The sequence below is a fragment of the Narcine bancroftii genome, chromosome 14 (genome assembly GCF_036971445.1).
Source record: "Narcine bancroftii isolate sNarBan1 chromosome 14, sNarBan1.hap1, whole genome shotgun sequence".
NCBI lineage: Eukaryota > Metazoa > Chordata > Chondrichthyes > Torpediniformes > Narcinidae > Narcine > Narcine bancroftii.
In genome coordinates, this window is record NC_091482.1 from 60,418,361 (window position 1) to 60,445,899 (window position 27,539).

At 45.0% G+C, this 27,539-nt stretch overlaps 2 protein-coding genes across 7 annotated transcripts in view; one reads left to right on the forward strand and one right to left on the reverse strand.

Annotated features, from left to right (window-relative positions):
* LOC138749578 (WASP homolog-associated protein with actin, membranes and microtubules) lies at nt 1-25,004 on the reverse strand. The gene is made up of 10 exons (XM_069911150.1): nt 24,400-25,004; nt 16,981-17,154; nt 16,231-16,381; nt 13,909-14,078; nt 13,667-13,829; nt 11,054-11,241; nt 6,693-6,779; nt 6,516-6,611; nt 3,217-3,610; nt 1-2,767 (listed from the first exon to the last, which is right to left on the reverse strand). Exons 1-10 carry the CDS (start codon nt 24,952-24,954, stop codon nt 2,469-2,471), a joined length of 2,277 nt encoding a protein of 758 aa, XP_069767251.1. The 5' UTR covers nt 24,955-25,004; the 3' UTR covers nt 1-2,468.
* A 49-nt stretch (nt 25,005-25,053) lies between these two features.
* Nucleotides 25,054-27,539, forward strand: part of LOC138749912 (fibronectin type III and SPRY domain-containing protein 2) — a 29,722-nt gene continuing 27,236 nt past the window's right edge. For 2 of the 6 annotated variants that reach the window (XM_069911954.1, XM_069911953.1), the window contains exon 1: nt 26,129-26,217. In XM_069911954.1, the coding sequence (XP_069768055.1) occupies nt 26,197-26,217 (21 nt within the window). In that variant the 5' untranslated portion in view covers nt 26,129-26,196. Of the gene's footprint in view, nt 25,170-26,125; nt 26,218-27,539 lie in introns of those variants that run through there. The other 4 variants (XM_069911951.1, XM_069911955.1, XM_069911952.1 and 1 more) reach the window with 4 other exon arrangements.

Sequence of the window (27,539 nt, forward strand, 5' to 3'; positions counted from 1 at the left end):
TTTTTCGTATGACATTTCTGATTTATTACATGATAATAAATAGTATCTGAAATGGGAGGGAACGAGAGAGCGGTCCCTGCAAAAAGTGGAGAGAATGAGGTGTATCTAGTGGTAGTATCACGTAGATAGCAGAAATTGCAGATGTTGGCTGTGGAGCCAAGAACAGGATTCCCCTTGTCCTCACCTCCACCTACCCTCCAGGATTCCTCATCCACTCATCCCTTCCCATTAATTGCCACCTACCCCTGTGACTGCAAGATATGTTACACTTGCATTCACTCCTCCTCCCTCACCACCATTCGGGGCCTCAAACAGTCCTCTCAAATGAAGCAACACTTGTGGATATTCAAAGGTCTACTGCATCCAGTCCTCCCATTGTGACCTTCTCTACATTGTCTGTCTGCTGGAGTAACAGGGCCCTCAGAGACCAACTATTTTAATTCCATACCATTCCCACACTGACATGTCTATCCAAAGCCTCATACAATGCCAAACTGAGACTACTGGCAAATTGGGGCAACACCACCTAATATTCCATGTGGGTCTCTCTATCTGGATGGCATTAACGAACTTCTCCAGCTTGTTTATCTTTATCTTTGTTACATAAAGAACACTGACCTGATGATTTTCTCCAGTGTTGTGTCTTTACTGAAGACTCAGTGGGAAGCTTCAAACCGCTACAGAAAATGGGTTGCTTCTGCTTGGGAAAGTTCTACCCAGAGGGGCACTGTGTCCATGACAAGATCAAAGGTTCACAGTTCATTACCCTGAAATATCTTGGGCTATCTCCAACCTGAGCAGTAATTACACTCTTGCCTGAGATCCAATACCTTGTGACAAGGCTTCAGCAGAACCCTAGCACACAAGCAGCACTGCAAACAGGCATCTGGTGAGTAAACCATTTCCATCAAAACAACACCAATTGAAACATCAGGCAGTTCTGTTTTCTCAGTCATGCAGCCCAACTCATCTATGCTGCCCAAGTTAACATTTGCCTGCATTTGGTCTATATCCTTCCAAGCCCTTCCTTTCAATAAATCTGTCCAAATGTTGTTGGCTATCAAAAATATGCCCTCTTAGTTTCCTCTGGCAGCTTGTTCCAGTTACACCACCATCTGAGAAAAATGATTCCTCCTCTAACATTTCTCACTGTGAGAAAGAGATCAGCATTCACTTTATTCATACCCATCATGATTTTATATACCTCAGCCTCCTAAACTCAAAGGAATAAAGCCCTAACCTATTCACCTTCAGCAGTCCCAGTAAAATCCTGCCAAAGAGCCTGTTCAGTAGTGTATAAATCCTTATATCCAAGAGGCAGGGAGGAGCAGGGGTTTAATTTCACCATATCGATCATCACTAACCTGCACTGGCCCCCAACGACCCAAAACTTGATTAAATTCCTCACACCACAGTCACCGTCCAAAACCTTGGCTCAGATGGCGATATCTGAGTTACATGTACTGATGATACAATAACATTAAACCCAGACTGTACTTTTACCTTGGTTGCAAGCAATTTTCCCAGTGTCACTACTCCAAAAGCAGGACCTCCCTGGGGCCACTGGCATGAACACACCGCTGTCTGCAGAACCTCGTACCAACTTGGCAACTATGTTTTCCACATCTCAACCAGAAGCACTTATTTTTATGCATTATCTCAGGCTTCAAGGTGTAAAATCCGTCTTTGTTCTGTCCTCTTCCTGCATCTCCAGCTTGAAATTCATTCATTCTCCAATGTTTCAGAAATGTCATGGAACCTTAAAATGAGGGGGCATCCTGGTCACCAGGAGATCCCCCTGAACCCCATCCCACATCACCAGGAAACCCCTGGACCCCATCTCAAAGTGAAAAGATTTTTGAATAGGGTTTATGGGGAAACGGCAGGTATCCATCACCAGATCAGCCATGAACATATCAAATTGGGGAAGTAGACTTGACAGGCCAGATGGGCTATCCTACTATTTCTTTCGTTCTTCTGAACTATAAATATGAAAACTTGGCACAGTGATCAAATCGCAGGTGTCTTTTAAAATAGCATTTTTCTTGAGTGCACCGGAGATCATCAGGCTTCAAATCAAAGCCCCCAGAATAAAACCAAGGCAGCTGAAAATAGGCAGGGACCAAATGAAACAGAGTACAGGCTATTTGAGGGATGGTGGGGAGGGCAAACTGCACAAAAGATTCAGTTTGAAGAGGTTAGGCTGACTGAGATTTTGCACTGCATGCACATTGGGACTGACATTCCAAAACTATGAAGTCAATTCCTTCATTGGACACCACAAGTGGAGTGAGATTCTGAGATGGAGCTCACTGACTTGATCCTTCAACACAAAAAAACTGGAGGACATAATCTGCTAAACCTCCATTCTATTTTGCTACTACAACTGCATTATGCAGTTGGCTGATTCAGATGGCGTGGAACCCAAATTACAGATAGGGTTATTTCAAGCTTTGGGAAGTGGATGATCAGCTGTCCCAGTCTCCAGACTGCAGGTCTTCACCTTCATCGTCAGATTCAGAAGACACTTTCTTCATCCGTTCCATGGCTGCTTTGATGCTTCGCTCCAACTCCGTGGCTGGGTCATTGTCCAAATGTGGGTCGACCCCAACTCTGACCTTTCTCAGTGGGATACCTCGTCGGATTTCGGCTAACAGGCTTTCTTGCAGACCCTTTGGCTTCTCTGCAGACTGTACCTTCGTTTGATCAACCTTCTTTAGCAACACTTCACCACGCTTCAAAGAAGCCAGCACGTCGTCCATTGTTCCTGGGTTTGGGTCGGGGGTGGGGGGGGGGGGGGTGCGGGAGGTAAGGTGATAAAGGAGGTCAGTCATAATCTTACACCAGTAAACTGTTCAAAAGTTATAGGAATATGGAAGCTAAAGGATAGACTTTAAACACATCTGTTATAAATTTAAATTTAGATATGCAGCTCAGCAGCAGGCCCTTTTGGCCTACGAGCCCACGCTGCTCAATTACACCCAATTAACCTACAACCTCGGTACACTTTGAATGGTGGAGGAAACCAGAGCCCTTGGAGAAAACCCATGGAGACACGGGGTGAATGAACAAACATCTTACAGGTCCCCACGGTCCCAATCGCTGGCTCTAACAGCACTGTGCTCACCATTATGCTAACTGTGCCGCCCTCATCAAGGACTTTATTAGATGCCATCATATCTGGGATGAAGGAGGATCAAGAGTTGTCAGATTTACCTATATGTTCCTTTAGGGATTTCTTTGCAGAATTCTCAGCAGTGAAGACAAGTGGCTGTTCCTTTGCTCCTGATGTACACTTGCTGCTTAGAACTGCTGGTGGAAGGGGAGGTGGAGGAAGGGGAGGGGGTGGGGGTGGGGATGGGGGAACAGGAGTGAAAGGTGTTGCTGAAGAGATATCTCTGGTTTCCACCTGCCCTGCAGATAGTGGAGCATCAGTCAGGAAGATTTGTACTGGTACATTGCTGGATTCCTTAGAGATTCTGGATTGCTTTTTGCTGGTTGGGCACTTTGGAATGGAGGTTGGCTGCTGAGAGGAAGGAGATGCTGTTTCCTGACTCTGTGCACTGAGAGTCTGACCACGAGGTTTAAATACAATCTGCCCCGATGATTTCTAGAATGGAAGAAATTCTTGTTAATATATATATAAATATACTGTATAAACTCTGCCACTAAATATTTAAACGAAATATGCTCATGAACTCTCTGGAAAGTTGCATTGGCACAGTCAGAATCAGAATTTATTGTTATGAACATATCACCAAAATCATTTTGGTGTTTAGTGCACATAGGGTAAGAAGTTGGGCTTTCACCCAAAGTGGGCTATGCCAGAGATGGACAGATGGACCTCCAGCAGATAGGCAATCTTGTTCTCCCAGCACAAAGTGAACAACTAGATTATAAATGACCCATATAAAACTAATTTGACTCACACAAGTAGGACTTGGCCATTCAATAAGATCACAGCTGATCTAGCAATGAATTCAGATCCACTTACCCACCGTTTTTTCCAAAATCCTTAATTTTCTACTGTTATAAATCTGCAATTTAATTAGATTCAACAAGGCAGCCAATATTTCCTCGTGCAACAAATTCCACAGGTTCACTATTCTATGGGAGAAGCAATTCTGCCTCATCTCCTCCCAAATTTACTCCTCCAAATCTTTAGGATACGTCCCTTAGTTCTAGTCTCACCTCTCTTCGTCCGCGAAGCCAAGCCAAAGAGATATGAAAAATACAATGATCTGCCAGAATAAGTGGTACAGACATTTGGCCAGAATCAGAAATAGGTTTAGAGGGATTCAGGCCAAACCCAAGCAAAGTGATAAGTTCAGGAAGGCATGTTGGTTGGCATGGACGTGTTGGCAAGGGTCTACTGAACTAATAAAGAGATCAAAGGATATGGAATGTGGGGAGACAGCAGGACTGACGAGGGAAGAGTTTTGCCTAAGGGAGATCACATCTTAAATCTGAGATTTTTGCAGAGACAAGAATATTGCTGAACGCAGAGCAGTATAAATGGCTTATATGCACTTCAGTAAGGCTTTAGACTCAGTCCCAGATGATAGGCCGGCCTGGGCGATTACAGTTGAAGGCATGGCAACAGGAGGCAGAGGACAGTGGTAGAAGGGTGTTTTTTTTTGGGCTTGAGTACTTTTTTTTTATTAATTTTTTTATTTTTCACACCATAAATCACATTAGCCATGATATACACTATTTCTTTTTCACACATATACAGTGACTTTTTCTCCCCCCCCCCCTTTCCTCCCAAGCCACCCCCCCACCCCCCCCCCTCATCCATTTTAGGTATACAATCTAGGTTGCATTAAACCAGTCAGACAATGTTGTCATTCAACAAAATTACACCAGAAATTCTACTGAGTCCATTCTTTTCTTTCCTTCTCCTTCCATCAACTTAGGTAATGTTTGTCCCCGGTAGGTTTTCGCTATTGTATTTAATGTAAGGCTCCTATACTTGTTCGAATATTTCAATATTATTTCTTAACCAATATGTTATTTTTTCTAATGGAATACATTTATTCATTTAAATTTGGTAGTTTCTTCCTTTTAATTTGGTTATGTATTCCATTAATATTTAAAGACATATAGTTCAGCGTAGCCCTTTTATATTTTGTTTATCTTCTCTTTCCGTTTTTCCATTATTACCTTTCCTCCTTTGGCTTGAGTACTTCTTAACAAGTGGTGTACCACAGGAACTTTTGTTGTTCATATGCAAATGACTTGGATGAGAATATAAGTGGTATAATAAGCAACTCTCTAAAAAATTGGAGGAGTCAAAGATAAGCAAAGAAGAATATCTTAAGGATAGGGGGGAGGGTAACAAATTACCTGGAAAGTTAGCGGAGCAGTAGCAGCTGGAATTTAATCTTGATGAATATGAAGTAATCCATTTAGGGGATTAAATTCTATTAAGACATGCTTAGTAAATGATTAGGATGTAGAGACATTGGAATGTAAGTCCATAACGCTCCAGTGTGTTGATAGGGTAGCAAAGGAAGCATTTGTATGTTTGTCTTCATTGGAGTATAAAAGCTGTAATTTCATCTTGCAGCAATACAAAACATTGGTTAAACAGCACTTGGAAGTATTGCATACAGTCCTGATTGCCAAACTCCAGGAAGGATAGGATAGCAATAGAGTGCGGAACTAAACCAGGATGTTGTCTGGAAATGAAAGGCTATAGTTATAAAGGAGAGATTGTATAGGCTGCATTTATCCTCACTGGAATATAGGAGGCTGAGGGGTGACCTAAATTTACAAATGGCAGAGATAGTTAAAACCTTTATCTGGTGAAGTGAATCATGATCTAAAGGGCACCATTTTAAGTGGAGAAATACAAAGGAGATCCGAGGGGTATTTTTTAAAAAAAATCACACAATGGGTAGTGAATACCTGGAACAAGCTGTCAGAAGTGGAAGTAGTAGGCACAATTATAGCTTTTAAAAGGCATTTGGACAGGTACTTGAATAAGAAAGATGTAGAGCAGGGGTGGCCAACCTTTTGATTTTTAATTTAGATATACAGCATGGTAACAGACCATTTTGGCCCATAGGTTCCAAGCCCATTATAACCATATTAACCTACACCCATTATGTAAGTGGGCCGAAATGGCCTGTTATCGTGCTGTATGTCTAAATTAAAAGGTTGGCCACCTCTGACGTAGAGGGATAGACCTAATGCAGGTGAATGGTAGACAGAAAGGACAGTTGGCATGGATGTGGTTGGCAGAAAGGATCAGTACTATTCAATGGTTATTTATTCATCCCTCACTCAGAAATCCCCTCCAAAACTGGTCCAACCAATTGGAGCCAGGTCAAAACACACATCAATAGTTTCTCTGGAGTGTGCAAAGGGAATGTCTGCAGCCTGCACAATTACCAAAACCATCCCTGACATCAAGGACCCAAGGGTCGAGGAAGAATTCTGTAGCTTGGTCCAGTTAATGAACACACTACCTCAGAAAGCTGGGATGATGAAACAGAGGTGACAATCATTACCTCCTTAAACTGACGCAGCCTCTGCAAAGTCTTTTGCCTCTCTACGTTAACCCATTCCCTTCTTCTTTTGTATTCTTCCTTCTGCTGGTCACGTTTCTGTGTGAACAAATTCAGAATGTGTGTTAACACACTATCTACTGGTGGACACCAATCAAGTCGTACTTTGCAATTACTGACCAGCTGAATACTGTGGTGCTGTCGAAAACGAACATCCTCTCCTTGCAACTGCTGCTGCTTTGCCTTTTGAGTTTCCTTACACTGATCCTGGTGAAGAGAAGGTGTAGTTAGGTCCTGAGGCTGGGAATAATCCTCTCTGTAGTAGAACCGTTTCAGCAGAAAATATCTTAATGATATTGCTCACTGGTTGAGCCATGATGTGCACATCTTTATTACCTGCTCCAGAATGCCGCTTAATTTTGAACAGAAGCTAAAAACTAAATGCTTCATGCAACCATTCCCACCATTATACCCTCTACACAGACTTCATCAGATTACATCACTCCTCCATGCCTTCTTGAAGAGGGCACGCAGGAGTTGTGCAGAAGCCTCTGGGTAGTAGCTGTCAACATTAATAAGATATCTCTTGTGGAACGAGCATTAATTTTTAGATTAATTGACTTCCAATGAGTCAGCTAACACTTAGTTCCCTTAGCATTAGTGTGAATGTTAAAGCAATTCAAATGTTATTGTCAGCCTGAGAATATGAGCAAATCTTCAGGCATTGGGCAAGATAAGCTCCATGGAAAGAAATGGTGAGAAGAAACTCTGCACTGTGGGCTAGCAGAGGTTAGGACAGGCCTTTACTGTGAGCTGCATGCCAGCCCGTCGAACTTCTCCTTGGATCAGATGATAATCGGTGTCAAGTTGAAGGTGCAGTAGAAAGGACTCTATTGTTCTTGTTTTGTTAGTTCATTGATATAAACAATTTACTCACATTTACTGTGGTTTTAGGGTAGCACAGTTGGTGCAGCATTTAGCGCAACACCTTTACAGCGCCAGCTATCAGGATTAGAGTTTGAATTCCACGCTGTTTGCAAGGAATTTGTACATTCTCCCCACAATTGCATTTTTTCCCCCCGGAGACTCCGGTTTCCTCCCACCCTTCAAAACGTACTGGGGATTGTAGGTTAATCAGGTGTAATTGGGCGGCATGGGGTTGGGGAGTGAAATGGCCTGTTACCATGCTGTATGTCTAAATTTAATTTTTTTTTTTAATTAAATACAGTGATTAAAATACTTTATTTGTGTCCTTTCTCAGGCATTGATCTGAATCATAGGAACCTCTTTGATACAATTGTTAATCCACAAAACCTTTACTTAGAATCCTTCACTGGAATTTAATTACAGATGTGGAGCCACTGCAATGCCTAATGACTGGCATTGGGTTAGGGTTAGTGTTAGGAGGCCCTTTACATCAATTGGAGCAATATTACTTTTTACTACTCCCATCCAGAAGAAGTTAACTGTTTTGGATACCGTTGAAGGAGATGGCCTACCAGGGACAGGCCAGTGGTCAGGTCTCTAGCATGGAGTTTGGCCCTTTGGCTCAGAAGGGAAGAAGTGATCAGTTGAGATAGGGGATCCAATGGTGAGAGGAACAGATGGGAGATTCTGTGGTAAAGATCAAGATTCCCGAATGATATGTTGCTTCCCAGATGCTAGGGTCAGAAATGTCTCAGATCAAGTCTTTAGCATTCTCAAGTGGGAGTGTGAGCAGTCAGATATTGTGGTCCACGTAGGCACCAATGACGCGAGTAGGAAGGATGACGACACAAAGTAAACTCAGGGTGTTAGGTGCAAAGTTAAACTTAAAGACCTCAAGTTATGATCTCTGGATTACTACCCATGCCACACGCTTGTAAGGCTAGTAATAGGGAGATAATGGGGTTTAACAGGTGGCAGGAGGCTTCAGATCTTTGGATCATTAGACTCTCTACCAGGGAAGATGGGACCTGTTCTTGCAGGATGTTTTGCATGTCCAAGCCAGCACGATTTCATGAATGGAAGATCCTGCCTGACCAACCCATTGGAATATTTTGAAGAAATCTTAAATAGGATGGACAAGGGAAAGGCTCTGGCTGTTGTGTATTTGAATTTTCAAAAGGCCTTCGATGCTGCATAAGTGACTGCTTAATAAGATGAAAGCCCACGGAATTACAGGAAAGATATCAGATTGGATGGAGTATTGGCTGATAGGCAGAAAGCAAAGGGTAGGAATAAAGGGTCTTGTTCTGGTTGGTTGCCGGTTACTAGTGGTGTTCTTTTTACAATGTATATTGATGATTTAGTTTTGTGGCCAAGTTTACAGATGAAACCAAGATAGGTGGTGGAGTAGGAAGTGTTGAAGAAACTGAAAGGTTGCAGAGAGACTTGGCCAGCTTAAGAGAGTGGGCAAGGAAATGGCAGATGAGACACAATGTTGAGAAATGTACGGTTGTAAATTTTGAACGGGTAGATTATTATTTGGATGGGAAAAAAATTCCAAAGTACAAAAGGACTTGGGGGTCCTCATCCAGGATACCCTAAAGGTTAACCACCAGGTTGGATCAGCAGTAAAGAAAGTGAAAGCTATGCTGGCATTCATTTCAAGAGGAATAGTGTATACTAGTAAGGAGGTGTTGATGAGACTCTATTTGGCACTGGTGAGACTTCATTTGGAGTACTGCGTGCAGTTTTGGAACCCTCATCTTAGAAGGGATGTTATGATGTTAGAGAGAGTACAGAGATTTACCAAGATGATTCCTGGAATGCAAGGGCTACATACGAGGAACGTTTATCAGCTCTTGGACTATATTCATGGGAGTATAGAAGAATGAGAGGGGATCTCAAACATTTCAAATGCTGAAATGGTTGGACAAATTAGATGTGAATGAGATGTTTCCCTTGATGGGTGAATCCAGGACAAGGGTTAGAAGGTACTCATTTAAAACTGAGATGAGGAGAAATTTCTTTAGCCAGAGGGTTGTGGATTTGTGAAATTCATTGCCACATACAGCTGCGGAGGCCCAATCAAGGAGGAGATTGATAGGTATCTAATTAGTCAGGGTTTCAAGGGATATGGGGAAAAGGCCAGAAATTGGAACTAGATGTATGTGATGGAGCATATGCAATGGGCCAAATTGCCTACTTCTGTGCCTTGATCTTGTGAACTGAGCTGGAGGGTCACCAATATCCTGCAGGACTGATAGTGTTGACCCAGGGAGTTTAAAGTAGTGACAGAGGGGTGTGGGAACCAAAACTCCAGAGAGAATAGTGGAGTGGTTATGGAAAAAGATGTGGTTAAGCCTGCACACAAAGAATGAAATAGAAAGGTTGAGCATGGTGGGAAGAATGTGCTGTGTTGCATCTCCTTCAGTGCAAGGATTATAGTAGTAAAGGCAGACAGCAAGGAAGGCTTTAAAAGCTTGCAGCAGGATTTGGACCAGGTGGAAAAATGGGCTGTAAAATGGCAGATGAAATTTATTGCAGACAAGGGTGAGGTGCTGCACTTCAAGAGGACAAATCAGGGTAGGACATACATAGTATATGTAGGCAGATGCCCGAACAAAGTGGAGAGGGAGAGAGGGATGGTGGGAGGAGCAGTCCCAAAGGCAGAAGATGATAGGTGGATAAGGGAGGAAGAGCACACCCTACCATTCTGTTTGGGTGCCTGCCAACATTTTTCCATACCTTGAGGAAGGTCTCAAGCACAAAACATCAGTTATGTATCTTTATTTTTGCCATATAAAGAACAATAACCTGCAGAGTTTCTCCAGTATTGTGTTTTCTGCAGACTTTTGTGAATTATTATTGAGTACAGTTGGGATGTTATGTTGAAGATGTGCAAGACATTGGAGTATTATGTTCAGTTTTGGTCACTTATCAACAATAAAGATACAAATAATATTGAATGACTGCAGAAAAAATTATAAGCGTTTTTCAAAGACTGGAAGAACAGAGTTTATAGGGAAAGGTTGAATGGGTTAGGACTTTATTTCCTGGAGCATTGGAGATGAGATTTAATAAAGGAATTCAAAATTATGAGGGGTACAGATAGAGTAAATGGAAACAGGCTTTTTCCACTGAGGTTGGGTGAGACAAGAACTAGAGGAGATGGGTTGAGGGTGGAAGGTGAAGTGTTTATGGGGAACATTCGGGGTTACTTCTTCACTCAGAGGGTGGTGTGTGGAATAAGCAATCAGCAGACCTGGTGGATTTCAACATTTAAAATTGGATAGTTACATGGTATGGAGGGCTATGGATTGGGATCAATATTTGGCATGAACTAGATGGGCTGTAGTGTTCTATACTGTATTTCCAAAACAAGGAAGAAACAATAGCATCTCACCCTGATCACAAACATCTCATTTACTAAAACACTCACATGTAAAAAAAAATTTCAAAAAGTTTTCTCCGTGAATCTATTCACATTAAAGTTACAAAACCAAGACTGAATGGCTAAAGTCACACTAGAAAACATTTTCATTCAACTCCTTCAAATCAAAACTGCAAGAGGTGAAGCAATCACCACCCTGCAGAGCAGAGGTTATAGCAATTACCCGTTTATTCCTCAGGTAGGATCGCCGTGAGCCAATGGCACCTCTTTTAGTCTCCAGGTGGTGAGCTTTGTGCAACAACTTCTTAATGTCTACTGAGCGACTGTCATGTATCAGGCCCATCCCCTCATTGGCCTGAAGCTGCTCAGGATCTTCGCAGGCATCATAGTAAACTATCTCTTCCTCTTTCTCTAGAGTTACAAATAATAAAGCCCTCATTAGTTAATTAACAAAAAATAGAAAGGAGTATTCTAATCCAGGGCTTATTATATTTTTGGGACTAGCTATTCATTTGTATTTCTCCTCCTTTGGGAGGTGACCATCTAGATCAGTTGGGAAGGTGGGCCAACTTTGATAAATGTGATGTGTTGCACTTTGGGAGGTCAAACAAGTGCAGGACTTGTACAGTAAATGGAATCCTCCAGACTTAACACTTGCCCTGAAATCTAAATGTTCGGTACCGTATTTGGATGACACCACCATCTATCTTTGGATTGTGTTAGATGTGGATTCTACCAGTTTTTCCTTGGCTTTAGAAAGTTGTGAATTGACAACAAAAGAAACCTCATGCAAAATGTTCTCCAACATCCTAGGCAATCTCATTGCAGTGGAAATTGCTCAAGGTACAGCAAGAACAAAACTGCTGTTTACCCAGCAATGATGCTGGCAACTAGCTTTTCATTCATTGTCAGACAGCCTGAATGCCAGCAGCAACAGGATGCAATGGTAGAGCAAACTTACTGGAGTAACGAGGGAACATCAATGAAATGATTTTCAGCAGTTATCAAACTCACTCACCAGCCAATTCTTGTCATGATGCTGAAGATACTGAGGAGGAGTGAACAGATTGCATAATTTCTGTGACTGGAACTTTATCTTTAATAAGTTAAAAGAGTCACATACTGTACCTATGTAAATTGTAGCTAAGGTGCATCTGGTTCAGAGCCTGTATCTCAAATAAGTGCAGTAAAATCCTTAGTATCTGGCACCTACAGGGATTGGTAAATGCTGGATAAGCGAGTTTCTGCTTGTTTGAATCTGTGTGTCATGTGAATGGAGAACTAATGGGGAGGTATGCCAATTTTAAACTAGTTTTTACCCATTCATTTTCCATAACTTTTGGCCAGTCATTTGAGATTGCCACTTGAATTCCAGATAATAGAGATTTTACTACATCTTCTAAAATCAGAAATCAGTTCAGAATCCCGATTTATTGGTCTTGCCTGTCCAATCAGAATCCCGATTTATTGGTCTTGCCTGTCCAATCAGAATCCCGATTTATTGGTCTTGCCTGTCCAATCAGAATCCCGATTTATTGGTCTTGCCTGTCCAATCAGAATCCCGATTTATTGGTCTTGCCTGTCCAATCAGAATCCCGATTTATTGGTCTTGCCAGTCCAATCAGAATCCCGATTTATTGGTCTTGCCTGTCCAATCAGAATCCCGATTTATTGGTCTTGCCTGTCCAATCAGAATCCCGATTTATTGGTCTTGCCTGTCCAATCAGAATCCCGATTTATTGGTCTTGCCTGTCCAATCAGAATCCCGATTTATTGGTCTTGCCTGTCCAATCAGAATCCCGATTTATTGGTCTTGCCTGTCCAATCAGAATCCCGATTTATTGGTCTTGCCTGTCCAATCAGAATCCCGATTTATTGGTCTTGCCTGTCCAATCAGAATCCCGATTTATTGGTCTTGCCTGTCCAATCAGAATCCCGATTTATTGGTCTTGCCTGTCCAATCAGAATCCCGATTTACTGGTCTTGCCTGTCCAATCAGAATCCCGATTTACTGGTCTTGCCTGTCCAATCAGAATCCCGATTTACTGGTCTTGCCTGTCTAATCAGAATCCTGATTTATTGGTCTTGCCTGTCCAATCAGAATCAGCAGGATTTGAACGAAGCACCAAGCGCTGACTCATCCATTTCTGGAATTATAGAAACTGCATCATCAGTGACCCCTTGGGAGGAGGAAGAGGAGGGTGGGTCGAGGTGAATTTATAAAAGGATCAAAATCAAAAGAGTATTACAGCAAAAGGGGTTTAACCAGCGCTGGTCAGTGCCCCAGCATAACAAGCCTTGCCCTTCCTATTGATGACCTGCCAATGAATCAGGTCATAGTTTGCCTTTGCCCCAGACCATCTCTCACAAGCCACCCTTCAGTAGATAATGAACAGAGGCCATGGAAATTATGTAAATCCACTCCCACTCCTTCCCAGTGCCTTCAGCAATGTTCCCTAATCGCTCCAGGACGTCTGCTTGCTAACTTTAGATCCAGTCGTTGCTGTCTTTCTGGCCAACTGAGGAGCTAGTCATTTCGAGGCTGGGCAAAAAACAAATGCCAGGTTTCCAATTTGTATCTTAAACTTCAAGCCATTCAGTGTGCAAAGAGATCACGAAGGATGGTGCAAGCAGCTTTCTCAGGCAGATCCTCCTGACCTGCGCAACATATTCTTCACTGAACCAACCACTGATTCAGTAATTCACAATCTCACTATCAGTGGCATCCCATAGCTCAGGAATGAATATTTCTGAATTTCGATGGGGGAGTTGGGTGGCTGGAATAAACCAACCTTATCCAATGCGCTGTAGACAAGAACAAATAGCAGCTACTTACCCCTAACCTCGCGTCGAATGGTGTCCAGTTGAGCGACAACCAGCAGCTCCTCATATTTTAACGTTTCGAGCTGAATGTTGTACAGCTCCAGCTGAGTTTCATAATATTGTATCTCTAACTCATCCACTGTCTCCACTGCTATCTTGGTGTCAAGATGCTGTATCTAAATTCAAAGAGAGTTTTACTGCAGTTTTTGGCAACTTCCAGAGAATAGTTTAGAAGATAGATTGCAGGCATATCACCTTGCTCTGAATCTGTGCTTTCTTGCGTTTCAAGCATAGCTCTTTTGCCCTGGTGTGTTGCAAAGTTTCCTTGGCATACATGAACTTCAATTTCTCCAAACGGGCTGCCACGCTGGCCCACGCAGCTTTGCCAAAGTGATTTTGATCTTCTTCCATCTGTTTCTGCATAGCTACAGGTTAACAATTCATGAGAAGCATTAGATACCTGTGTCTGTTATCTGGTTTAGATGTGAACAATCAAGTTAAGATTCCACAGAACGGTCATGAAACAGTTGAATCTCTGCATCAGACTCCAAGAATAAGGAGGTAACAATAGAGATGCTTCAAGTACAGCTATTCCTCGTCACACAACAGTTCAATAACTCAGTCATATACATAAGTCGGCTTACTCCTCTGTGCTTACCACGTTGGCATTCTGGGCTAATCCCATTTGCCTGCATTTCCTTAAATGTAAATAACATCCTTGCTTCAACCACCTCTGCTGGAAACTTATTCCACATCCCAACCACCTTTGTGTGAAGAAATTTCCCCTCATCATTTTCCCCCTGCAATTGGCCCATATTCTATTCATGAATCTAATCCAATTGTCTCTTAAACATTGTAATTGTGCCCACTTACAGTCTAGTTTCCTCTGGCAGCTCATTCCATGTACAGATCACCCTCCGAGTTAAAAGATTGCCTCTCAGGTCCTTCATAACTTAAACTGATACACTCTAATTCTAGATTCATCTACCCAAGGGAAAAGAGCATTCACTTTATCCATGCCCCCCTTGATTTTATAACCTTCCAGAGGATCACCCTTCACTGTAGTCTAGGCAATAAGGATCCAACCTCTCCTATAACTCAACCACTCCTATCCTGGTAAAATACTTGTGAATCTCCACTGCACTCTGTCAATTTATTGATGTCCTTTCTATAGCTGGATGTAAATGCAGATGGTCCCTGATTTATAATGATCTGACACAAACTTTCAAAGTTACGATGGCTCGAATCTGTACTTTTGATTTCAAGTTCCAATGTATCCACATGCTTGCTATTTTCGTGCAATTCTGGGCGATGGCAGTATTGCGTGAGAGTAGCATAAGCTCTCATGATGTTGATTCAACCATGCTCGCAGTAGCTGTATTCAACGTTTAATTATAAAAAATGTCAAGTGCGGTATTCTTTTTTGAGTTACGATCTTTTTGACTTACAATGGGAGTGCCAGAACAGAACCCCATCGTAGGTCGGGGACTACCTGTAGAGGGAAGGGAGATCCCAGTGATAATCTCTGATTTTTTGATGATCCTCTGTATTGACTTCTGGCCCACAGCTTTGCAGCTACCATCCCACACAATGTTGGAGCCAGAAAGGATGCACTCAGTTTTGTTCCTGTAAAATATTGTCAGGGTGGGCCCTGGTAGCCTTGCCCTCCTCAACCTCCTTTAGAGGGGTAAGTGTTGCTGAGCCTTCTGGACCTATGAAGTGTTGTGGGTCCAGGATAGGTTGTCCTTTATAAACATCAAGGAACTTTGTGCTCTCCTCTCTCTCCATGATGAAACCATTAATGTGTAATGGGGGGGCAGTCGACCTTCTGACCTTTGATCTCCTGAAGTTCACAATCATCTCTTTTGTCTCGTCCGTGCCAAACTCAGGTTTTTGTTCTCGTACTATTTTACGAGCCTTCCACCTCCCCTGTGAGCCGAATCATCATTGTTGACGATGAGGCCCAACTACTGTTGCATCATCTGCAAATCTGATGCTTCTATTTGAACTGAATCTATTTGGCAGTGCAGTTGCGCGTCAGCAGTGTGAACAGTACCAGGCTGAGCACACAGCCTTGAAGTGTGGAAGAGCTCAGCGTGATGGTATTTGAGGTTTTGCTGACTGAATGTGCAAATATTCAGTCCAAATCCCACCCATTTCATTTGGCTCCACACAAAGGCAGCCCTCTTCAATTTTTAGTGGGACCAATTCTCTCTCAAGCCACTCTTATTCTTGAGTTGGGCTTCAATGATCATACTACCTGAGCCCAAGACAACCCAATAATTTTAAATAATAACCACAAACAAAGGCTATTTATCAGTTTACAATAAAGATGCAGTCTATTTGCTACACAAATCACAATCTCATAGATAACAGGACATCTCCAGATCACCTCCCCATTCATATGCCCCTCATATTTGTGAGCATTGCCCTCTTCACCTGCACCCTCAGCTCAATGGAACCGATAGTTTCACTTGTCCCCTTGATTGTGTCCTGTTCTGCTTCTCCCTTTATGTTCTCGTAATGTAAACTCTGGAGACTGAGCTGCCAGCTCACCTTTGCTTCATTCTGGTTTACCTGCCAGTGCTTTCATCGTCTCCTGAAAATAATCCACCGTTATGTCTTGAATTGAGCAGATTGCTTCGTTCATGCGCCGGGACCACTCTTCCACCTCTTTCTGCAAGCTCTGGATTCTCCTTGGACCCAGAATGTCAAACTCCAAGGATTTCTAGATCAACAGGAAGTGGCCAAGTTGACTCAGGATCTCAGCTTGGGCAAAAATTCTCCTGACAGTTTATTGATTCTATCATTGCTAAACACAACACAAATACACTTTTCAGTTTGACCTCACATTAAAGTGACTCATAAGTCAAATTACATGAATAGAAAATGTCCTTCATTAGTTTGACCTACATTCCTATTCAGAATGGTGGATAAGCACTCAAAATAAACATTTTCAAATGACTAATGTCTTTCAAAAAGTGAAAAAATAGAAATAAAAACCATTGTGGGTCCCAAATTAAATTCTCCTACATCAGGGGTGGCATGATCTACTGAAGAGCTCTATGAGCTGCAGCAGAATGGTGTCAATCTCCCTCTAACACTAGTCACTGTGTGAAGTCAGCGACTCAACTTCTGACTCATCCCTGAGATCTGGTACTGGCTGCCCAAGCTGATTATAGACAGGAGAGAGCTTTAGCCTATCATTGTACTGGAATACAATTCACACCCCTCTGCTGCTAAGCCCTCTGTTCAACTTCTAATTCTACATTGATATGGTTTAAAGTTCAGTATCTCTTATAAAGAAACTGAAACTACATGAATTACCAAGGCCTCCTGTTTGCAAAGTGAGGCAAACTCTCGCATGTCCCGGAAGGGCTGTAGTAAACACTGATAGAACTGTGTGGCAGCAGTGACCAGTTCCTCATAGGCTTCATCTTCATCCTGGTAGAGCCTTTTAAGGGTTACCATATTCTTAGTATATCTGTGCTGGTACAAGATCTGTAAGACAAGAAATACCACCCTGTTAACTGAAAATCAGTTCAGCATAAATTGGCCTTTTAACACAACCCATGCTAGATCTTATAATTTACATTATAAAAATCACTATGGAAAGTGCCTGGAGGATGGGCACGCCCATGGAGAATACTCAAGATGCTAGGTAGAAGAATATGCAGAACTGCAACAGCCTGACATGGCTGTACTCACAGAATACGGACAATCATGAACATTGAATATGTCCTGTTGCACCAAGAGACATCAGAGGTGGCAGTGATAGAAAGAATCAGGAAACCTCCTCCTGATGATCCTCTACCATTCCCCCTCAGATGATGCATCAGCTCCTGAATGCTGAAGAGTATTTGAATGAAGCTCAAGAATGATTAGTGCAACGCTTTTCCAGCCACGCGATTCCAGCAATCTGGTTTCATATCCAGCGCTGTCTGCAAAGAATTTGTACATTCTCCCCGTGTCTGCGTGGGTTTCCTCCGGATGCTCCAGTTTCCTCCCACCCTTCAAAACGTATGGAGGTTTTAGGTTAACTGGGGTATTTGGGCAGCACAGGCTCGTGGGTCACAAGGGCCTATTATCATGCTCTGTGTCTAATTTAATATTAGCGGAAAGGGACAAAGTACATTCTGGCTGTGGAAAGCAGACATGTACACCATAACCTATTTCTGCACTTTAGCATTCCAATCAAGGCAGAAGATGATCTGTGGTTCAGAGGAATGCAGAAGGCCATACAGACAACATAAGAGAACCTGCACTCTAAACAGGAAAGTCAACATGTAATAAACATAGCAACCTCACAACCAACAGGTTATTTCAAGACTTGGTATTCCTACCCTATCCAGTCATGGATGTTGGTGGACACTGCTCCTGGAGCATCCCGATGTTCATCAATGGCAGGCCCAGAAAATGGGATTATAGAGACATGGCTGAAGTATTTACAACCACATTTTGCAAGAGGTGATTAATCTCAGCTTCCTTTGGAGTTCCCCACTGTTAAAGAGTCTAGAGCACACATGTCAAACTCTGGCCCGCGGGCCAAATTTGGCCCGCGATATAATTATATTTGGCCCGCAAGATCATTTCAAAAATGTATTAGAGGTGGCCCGCCCTGCAGCGAGAGCCGATGCTGTTTTTTGGTAATGTCACCCCCACCATCCTCCCCCTTCATTGCACATCCTTCCCCAATGTTACACGAGAAATTGTAACACGAGAAGTCTGTCGATGTCATCAGCCGGCAAGCCAGTTGGAAGGCTCCCCGCACAACCAGTCACTTCTCCCACCTGTCGAGCGGTGCGGCGGATTGGCGAGCGCCTGTGATTTCCTGTCGGCGCGACGGACATGGCAGGCTGTGCACGGCTCCCGGGCAGCGCGAGCCCCGCGCGACTGGCACCGGACGGCCCTTCCACAGCGCGAGCGCACTTCTCCCGGTCGCCACGGCCTTCAGCGCTTGTACCCGCGCGGACCCCAGGGACGGCTGGTTCGGCCCTGCACGTGAAGAGAGAGATGGTGGCTGTCCGCAAAGGCTGATCGGCAGCGTGCTGGGCCTGAGTGGGTGGGTAAGCAGGGGTGGGCAGAGGGTGTAGGTGAGGAGTAATGGGCAGGGGAAGTTATGGTGGTGCGAAGGGCAGTTGGAGGGAGGGATGAGTAGAAGGAGGGATGGATAGGGAAGAGGTAAAAGGGGAGGGGCAGGGCAAGTAGGGGAGGGGTGATTAGAGGGTGAGAGACGGATAGAGGGAGGAACAGGTTGAGGGGAGAGGCAGTAGAGGGGCGTGTATAGGATGGGGTGGGAAGAGGCAGAGCGAGTGGAGTGAGGGGTGAGTAGAGGTTGGGTAAAGGACTGGTCAGGTAGAGGGATGGTGGGTTGAGGGTGAATAGAGGCCTAGAGCCTGAGGAGTGAGCAGGAAGTGCTGAGTCCTGATGCAGGCCAAAATGGACACAGCCTGTGAATGCTGACTACATCTCCACAGGGACCAAATACATTTCCCTCAGGTCAAGCAAAGGGTGAACTTGAGCTACCTACTCCTGACCTGTAACATTATCCTCCTAAAGTTATATCCTAAAGTTTAACATTACATATGTTGAAAGAAGAGAAAACATGCAGATGTTGTTGAAAATTTTCAATAAATATTTAGTTCGGCCCTCGAGTTAGTCCAAGTTTTTAATTTTGGCCCTCCGTGAATTTGAGTTTGACACCCCTGGTCTAGAGCAGTGGTTCCATAGAATGCCATTGGTGCTCTGTGGTTAGTAAGGGATCACTTAAGGTATGTGAATGGAAAGAAAAAGGGTTGAAAACAACTAGTCTAGAGGAATTTGATTTATTCCATCGATATCAAAAAAGCACCTGATAAAGTAAAGGTCATATGGTCTGACAACATTCCAGCTGTAGCAGAAAACAAGTCATGCCTCTTATCAAGTTGTTTTGGTACATTGATATCTACCCAAAATGCTATGACAGACTCATTATTTCTGCTTGCTTTTGCCAACAAAACTTCTTTTCACATCTTGACTCTATCCTGTCTCCCAGTGTCTGCCGCCTTTCCACCTACATCCAGAACACCTCTCACCTCATCCACCTGACAGAAACTGTTCTTTTCCTCAAAAACATTTTGCTTTATCTCACTTTCTATAAATTATAGCCAAGGGGACTCAATTGGCCCCAGAATTACCTGTTTTATTGCTCCAACATGGAACAGTCCTGAGTCCAAACCTCCTCCCCAACCTTTTTTCTGCTATACTGAACCGCATGATGCTATTTCTGGCACTTGTGCAGAGCCTATCAATTTTATCTCCTTTGCCAACAACTTCCACCCAGTCCTCAAATCCACATCATTTCAGACACTTCCGTCTCTGGATCTCTCTTGTCTCCACCTCAGCATTCAAACTATCCACTTACCTCCTCTCCAAACTATATCAACTCCCACAGTCACTTCACAAGACTTGCTTTCACCCCAATGGACACCATCCCTTTCTCTCAGTCTCTGCCTCCATTACATGTTCTCAACATGGTGTTCCCATTCTACGACTTCTGAAATGTTGTTCTTCCAGAAACACGGTTTCCCTCTCTCATCACTGAATCAATTGCACGTACTTCCCCCATTTTCTAGTCCTGCTCTCATGCCCTCTCTCCCCAGTCAGAACAGAGATAGCTCCACAGATCCTCATTTTTCATCCCACTGGCCTCTGCAGCCAGCTCATGGAATCCCACCACGTCACAACATCTCCCCTACCCCTCATACTTTCTGCGACTTCCTGGTCCACCTCCCTTTTCCACCCTCCATTTCCTTAGTCACATTCACTGAAACCATAGAACATGTAAAACTTGTCCCCTCAGCTCCTGCCTCATCATCATCCAGGGATCTAAAAGGTCCATCCAGGAAAGGCAAAGATTTACATGCACCTTCTCCAACCTGGTCTATGTATTTAGTACTTGCAATGTGGCCTGCCCTGCTTTGGCAAGATTAAGCATTGGATAACTGTTCTGAATGGTATCTATGCCTTGTCCGGAATGAGCTTCTGGTTACGTATCAATTTAACTCCCGCCTGGAGACTGGCACCTCATATGCCAGGCTGCTGTTCATTGACTTCAGCTATGCGTTTAATACGATCATTCCCCAGAGCAGGGTTTCCCAAATTTTTTTATTTCCACTCACATAGAGTGTGGCCCCATTATAACGTGATCATTGGGGTCCATCAAATCTCATCGCAACAAAAGCAGATTCGCGCTAAATCGGGGTTTCAATAAATCATTTTGTTACAGTTGAAATTAAACCTTGGTGGGTTGAGACACTTTTGTGTCGCAGTGTTTCAAATCTCACTTACCTAACCCAATGATCTAGTACTTAAGTATCAGAGCCTCTGAGTATAAACCCGTCTCTTACCTGAGGTCCCCCCTCCTGCCCAGGAGCCTGACGCCCAAATCCAATGACACATCATGTTATATCCAAATTTGCATTAAATCAGGGCACGTAAAATCATGGCTTCATCATACCACCTTAAGTAATTCCTATGCCATAGATGCTCTGTGATTAGTATGGGGTGACTTAAGGTGAGTGGAAAGAAAAAGGTTGTAAATCACTGTTTTAAATCATGTGCACGGTTTCTTAACTCCAAAGGAAATAGGCCAATGACAATTTTTCTTCAAGTATTTCAGTAACAATTGGGTCTAGAGCAGTGGTTTTCCCCCCCACTCACCTCAAGTTATCCCTTACTAATCACAGAGCACCTATGGCATAAGAATTACTTATGAGTGAAAAGAAAAAGTTTGGGAAACCATGCCCCAGAGCTGGTGGAGAAACTGTCCTCACTGGGACTCAACATCAGTCTCTGTTACTAGATTCTGGACTTCCTAACGAAAAGACCACAGTCTGTCTGGGTCAGCAGCAGAACGTCAAACAGTCAAGCTGAGCTCTGGAGCACCTCTGGGACATGTGCTCAGCCCAGTCCTGTTCATGCTATTGACCCACAACTCCAATGCCAGATATAGCTGCAACAGACTCATCAAGTTACAGATAAACAACATAGTTGGATCATCAGGAACAAGATTGAGTTGCACTACAGAGATGGAAAATCTCGTGATTATAGTGCGAGAATAAAAACCTGAGTCACAACGTGGACAAGAGAAAGAAGATGATCATGAACTTTAGGAGGACCAGGAATGACCACCCTCCATTATACATTAACAACTCAACTGGTGGAGAGAAGGGAGTCCACTTAACAAGTGACCTATCCTGGACGCACATCTCCTCACTTGTCAGGAAGGTGCAACAACACTTCCTGAGAAGCAAACAAACTGTCAGCTTCTTTAACAAGCCATTTAAAGCCATACGGAGCTCAACTAGGGTCTCAGTCCCAACATTCACATTTTCCATCCCTACCCTAGCAATCTAATCACTAATCTCCCATAGTTCCACATGCCATCACATACATCTTGATCCACTTGGGTTTGGTCTCCCTTGGTTCACCTGACCGAATCCATCCATTATGATTCAATTTATCACTCATCTGTCTCAACCCTTCTCCCTCCCCTGTCCTTCTCCACCTGCGAAACGTTTCACATATCACCTATCAGAATCTGACTCAATATTTCCCTCTCCTTATCTGGATCCATCTGCCTATCATTCCTCCCTCATCTGGTTCTAGCTATCATTTACCAGCCTGACTCACTCCTTCCTCTGACTTTAATGTACTTGTCATCTTCCTCTGCACTCTCAGTCCCAATGCAGGGTCTCAAAGTCAGCCATTGCTTCACTTTCACAAATGCTGTTTAGAATCATAGGGCATTACAGCGCAGAAATGTGTCCTTTGGCCCATCTTGTCCATGTTGAACTATTGTTTTTCCCAGCCCCATTAAACTTGGGCCATGGCCCTCCTTATCCCTCCAAGTTGTAACAACAGCTTTAGTTTCTTCAGATTCTGTTATCTGCAGCCTCTTCATGGAACAAAACTGCCAGTTAAAAAATGGACAGCTCTGGTCCTTGACTCTCCCATCGTGGGAAATAACCTTTCTACAACTATTTTGACTACACCTTTCAACATTCAAAATGTTTCAATTAGATCATTGAATATCCTCACACTCTAAATTCCAATGAATGCAAGATAAGAGCTGTCAAACTCTCCTCATACGATAACCCTTTTATTCCTGGAATCATCCTCGTAAACCTCCTTTGAACCCTCTACCATCTAAATGAGCCCAAAACTGCTCACAATGCTCCAAGTAAAGTCTCACCAGTGCCTTATAAAGCCTCTACATTACATTCCTGTCTCATACTCCAATCCTTGTGAAATGAATGCCACCACTGCATTTGCCTCCTTCACCACCTTCAACATAGAAGTTTACCATCAGGCTATTTTCACTTTACTCCCCATTTAGAAAATAGTTTGCCAGTTTTTTTTGATATACAAGTGCAGACCATACACATGTATTTCATTGGCCACTTCTCTGCCCATCTAAGTCCTTTTACAGCTTCAGCATTTCCTATAAACTACCTGCTCCTCCACCTTTTACTTCATCTGCAAACTTGGCCACAAAGCCTTTCATTCTATCATCCAAATCATTACTATACAAGATACAAAGCACAAGCCCCAACACCAACCCCTGTGGAACACCACTAGAAACTGGCAGTCAATCTGTGTATTCTGACTCTCTGCTCCCTGCCTATCAGCCAGTGCCCTACTCATGCTTGCATGTTTTCTGTTTATATCATGGACTCTTTGTTGTCACCTTATATGCAGCGACACCTTAACAAATACACAATATCCATTGGATTACCCCCCACCGCCCACCCTCATCCAGCCTGGATGTCACCTCCTCAAAGCATTCCAATAGGTTTGTGAAGAATGATTTTCTCTCAAGTGCCTCTAGTACTCTGTAACCTCATCCTTTACAATTAACTCCAGCATCTTCCCAACCACTGACGGCAGGCTAACAGGACTATAACTTCCTTTTTTTGTTGCCTCACCCCCTTCTTGAATAGTGGGATGACAGTTGTGATTTTCTAGCCTGGGACCATTTCAGAATCTATCGATTCCTGAAAGATAATTACTAGTGCCTCCATAACTACTACTTTCAGGACCCAAGGGTGCAATCCATCTGGTCCAGGAGACTTATCCGCCTAGACCTTTCAGCTTTGAGCACCTTCTCCCTTCAATACACTTACTTCCCTGATACCCTTCAACATCTAGTACACTACTAGTGTCCTTCATAGAGGACAAGTTGGGCCCAAGACCTGCTCCATGATGTATGACTTTCATTCTGATTTTGTTTTACTACAAATTGTACCAATAAGTCTCTCTCTCTTGTTCTGAATATATGCCAATTCAATTGAGTGCATGATACATGTAATTCTGTCAGGATGTATTTTATTCATGCTTTCTTGAATCTACGTGTATTGCTTATGCGGAGAACGCAAAGCAATAGCTGACATTATTATTCTCACTGAGCTTCCTATTCATGTGTGTGGCAGCATGACTGACATCAGCAACTGCACAATGGTTGGAGAAGCAAAGGATTAAACCCCAACCTGTCTTTTGGTCGGGACAGGTGAACACCAAGATTATAAACTACAGACTCTTGACAGCTTGCAAATCCGGATTGAAGTTGTGCCATTCCGAGTTATGATCGAGTGACCATCGTTTTCCCCTCATTGCCCTGTTCAGAATGCACGTTATAATGGGCAAACGCACACTTACACCCACATCCTCTCAAATACCGACCAGCCCCAAGCTGCCACCCCGTACCTTCCTCAGCGCCTCCCGACGCCCGGTCACCCGCTGTTCCAGGCTGCGGCTGCGGAACTCGCTGACACTCTCGAAGTACTCTTCGTCGTCGTTGGCCTCGGGGAACAGCGAGTCCAGGGCGATGCGGTGGCCGCACAGCTCGACGGCAGCATCCAGGTAGAGCTCGAGCTGGCGGCAAACGCCGTCCAAATCGGGGCCGGGCTCGGAGGGCTCGGCAAGTGAGAGGTCGGGAAACAGGAGGCCCCACAAGCCCGGCGGCCTGAGCTCGGGCATCGCCGGGAAGCAGTGCTCCAGGGCCGTGCAGCTCGCCACCAGCACACGGTGGATGCAGTGCAGATTCTGCGGAGAGTAGAGCGCGGCCCAGCTGCCCGGGGCCTCGTCCTCGGCCTCGGCCCTCCGCGCCTGGAGCGACCGGCTGTGGCAGGTGACGGCGAACTTCCCTTCCACCTCGTTCCAGGCCACCAGGAAGCGCAGGCGGGGCCGCTGGGCCTCGGTGAAAAGCCCGCTGCGGATGGAGACCCAGCCCTCCAGGCTGTCGGGCCGTTCCTCGTCCATCGGACTCCCTCAGCCAGCGGCCGCCATCCTGCGATCCCCGACCTGTGACGTCATCCGGAGCCGGGCGTCGTGACGTCACGCGCAGCGTCAATCGTGTCGTCACCGTCGAGCCCGACTCCGGCCTGAACCGCTCGTCGCTCCGGGTCGCTTCGGTTCAGCCCCGAGACGTCGTGATTGGAGTGAAAGCACTTGGAGGAACTCAGCGTCCACGCGAGGTATGGCCCTGGGGTAACCAGGTCTCGGGCCCGGGAGGCGACAGGGGGCCTTGGTAAAATGGGGTGGCCTGGCCCGCGGGCGGCTTGAAAGGACCCAACCCGGTCAGTGGGCTTCTAAATCCCCCTCAGATCGCCGGGCTCCCCCCTCAGATCGCCGGGCTCCCCCCTTAGATCGCCGGGCTCCCCCCTTAGATCGCCGGGCTCCCCCCTTAGATCGCCGGGCTCCCCCTTAGATCGCCGGGCTCCTCCCTTAGATCGCCGGGCTCCCCCCTTAGATCGCCGGGCTTCCCCCTTAGATCGCCGGGCTCCTCCCTTAGATCGCCGGGCTCCCCCCTTAGATCGCCGGGCTCCCCCCTTAGATCGCCGGGCTCCTCCCTTAGATCGCCGGGCTCCCCCCTCAGATCGCCGGGTTCCCCCCTCAGATCGCCGGGCTCCCCCCCTTAGATCGCCGGGCTCCCCCCTTAGATCGCCGGGCTTCCCCCTTAGATCGCCGGGCTCCTCCCTTAGATCGCCGGGCTCCCCCCTTAGATCGCCGGGCTCCCCCCTTAGATCGCCGGGCTCCCCCCTTAGATCGCCGGGTTCCCCCCTCAGATCGCCGGGCTCCCCCCTCAGATCGCCGGGCTCCCCCCTTAGATCGCCGGGCTCCCCCCTTAGATCGCCGGGCTCCCCCTTTAGATCGCCGGGCTCCCCCCTTAGATCGCCGGGCTTCCCCCTTAGATCGCCGGGCTCTATTACAATGTTGTATGTATTATCATTTATTGGATTTAGAATTAAGTAGTATTGCGATTGAACCTTATGTATATCTGCAAAGGTTTAATTACAATTGATTTACTGGTTTTTTTTGTTTGTTTTTCTGATAAACCTCAAAAATATTTTTAAATGAAAAAAAATTCTGAGTCTTCCTGCTTCTGGCTTATTCCTTGAAGGGCTCAGGTCAGAAACGTCCTACAGACGGTCCCTAACGCACGTCCGAGTTCTGTTCTGACCAACTGGTCAGATCTCGAAATGAATGCGTTGGATGCAGTAAATGACCCCTATAGATTCACAGGTGAAGTGTTGCTCTACTTGGAAGGCCTCCGCTGTACTGTTCAATATTCATGTCTATACAGGGGGAAAAAACTTAGTTGTGCTTGTAATCCAGGCAAATCATTCTCCTTTTAGTAGAGCATAGAGCAAGAATAAAAAGTGTTAACAATTGAACTAAAGTGCAAGGTATCATGTTAAATAAAAGGAGTAAAAGTTAAAGAGCGGAAAGCACCATCTTTTTTAAATGGGAAGTCCTTTTAAGAGTCAAATAATAGCAGGAAAGAAATTGTCCTTAAATCTGGAGGTGCATATTTTCAAATTTATGATTCTTTTGCTTGTTGAGAGAGGGAAGAGTGTGACTAGGATGGGGTGTGTCCTTTAATATGTTGGCTGCCGTCGTGGGAAAACACTGTGAAGATGGAGGGGAGGATGGTTATCCGATTATTTGAGCTGCCCCTATATCTTGTGACCCCACTTTCCTTTGTTTTACTGACATTGAAGGAGAAGTTGTTATTGTGACACCAGATCTTCCTTCTTGTATTCTGTCTTGAATAGTGGGTGGGTGGGGCAGAGACTGATTCTCTTCCTCCTCTTCATCTTTCCTGTGTTCATAAAATATGCTTTCCTGAGCTGTTTCCTTAATTGGGCTACATCTGTTTGCATTCTCAGGCTGGTGTCTGAGGAGTGGCTTAGGGAAAGGTCATGTGTTACCAAATAGCTAAATATATGACAGGCAGACTGCCAGAGTCTAGTGGGGGTAAGAGAGGGAGGGAGAGAGGGAGAACTGGACTGGGGGGGGAGAGAGAGAGGGAGAACTGGACTGGGGGGGGAGAGAGAGAGGGAGAACTGGACTGGGGGGGGAGAGAGAGGGAGAACTGGACTGGGGGGGGAGAGAGAGGGAGAACTGGACTGGGGGGGAGAGAGAGGGAGAACTGGACTGGGGGGAGAGAGAGGGAGAACTGGACTGGGGGGGGAGAGAGAGGGAGAACTGGACTGGGGGGGAGAGAGAGGGAGAACTGGACTGGGGGGGGAGAGAGAGGGAGAACTGGACTGGGGGGGGAGAGAGAGGGAGAACTGGACTGGGGGGGAGAGGGAGAACTGGACTGGGGGGAGAGGGAGAACTGGACTGGGGGGGAGAGGGAGAACTGGACTGGGGGGGAGAGGGAGAACTGGACTGGGGGGGAGAGGGAGAACTGGACTGGGGGGGAGAGGGAGAACTGGACTGGGGGGGAGAGGGAGAACTGGACTGGGGGGGAGAGGGAGAACTGGACTGGGGGGGAGAGGGAGAACTGGACTGGGGGGGAGAGGGAGAACTGGACTGGGGGGGAGAGGGAGGACTGGGGG

What these genes read in the sequence shown, in the direction of transcription:
- LOC138749578 (XM_069911150.1), bottom strand. Translation starts at nt 24,954, where the DNA reads ATGGACGAGGAACGGCCCGACAGCCTGGAGGGCTGGGTCTCCATCCGC. An exon ending in GACGATGAAAGCACTGGCAG is followed by an intron (nt 14,079 to 16,230) that starts GTAAACCAGAAT and finishes GTTAACCTGTAG; the next exon opens with CTATGCAGAAACAGATGGAA. An exon ending in GGCTGCGTCAGTTTAAGGAG is followed by an intron (nt 3,611 to 6,515) that starts GTAATGATTGTC and finishes CTTCCATTCTAG; the next exon opens with AAATCATCGGGGCAGATTGT.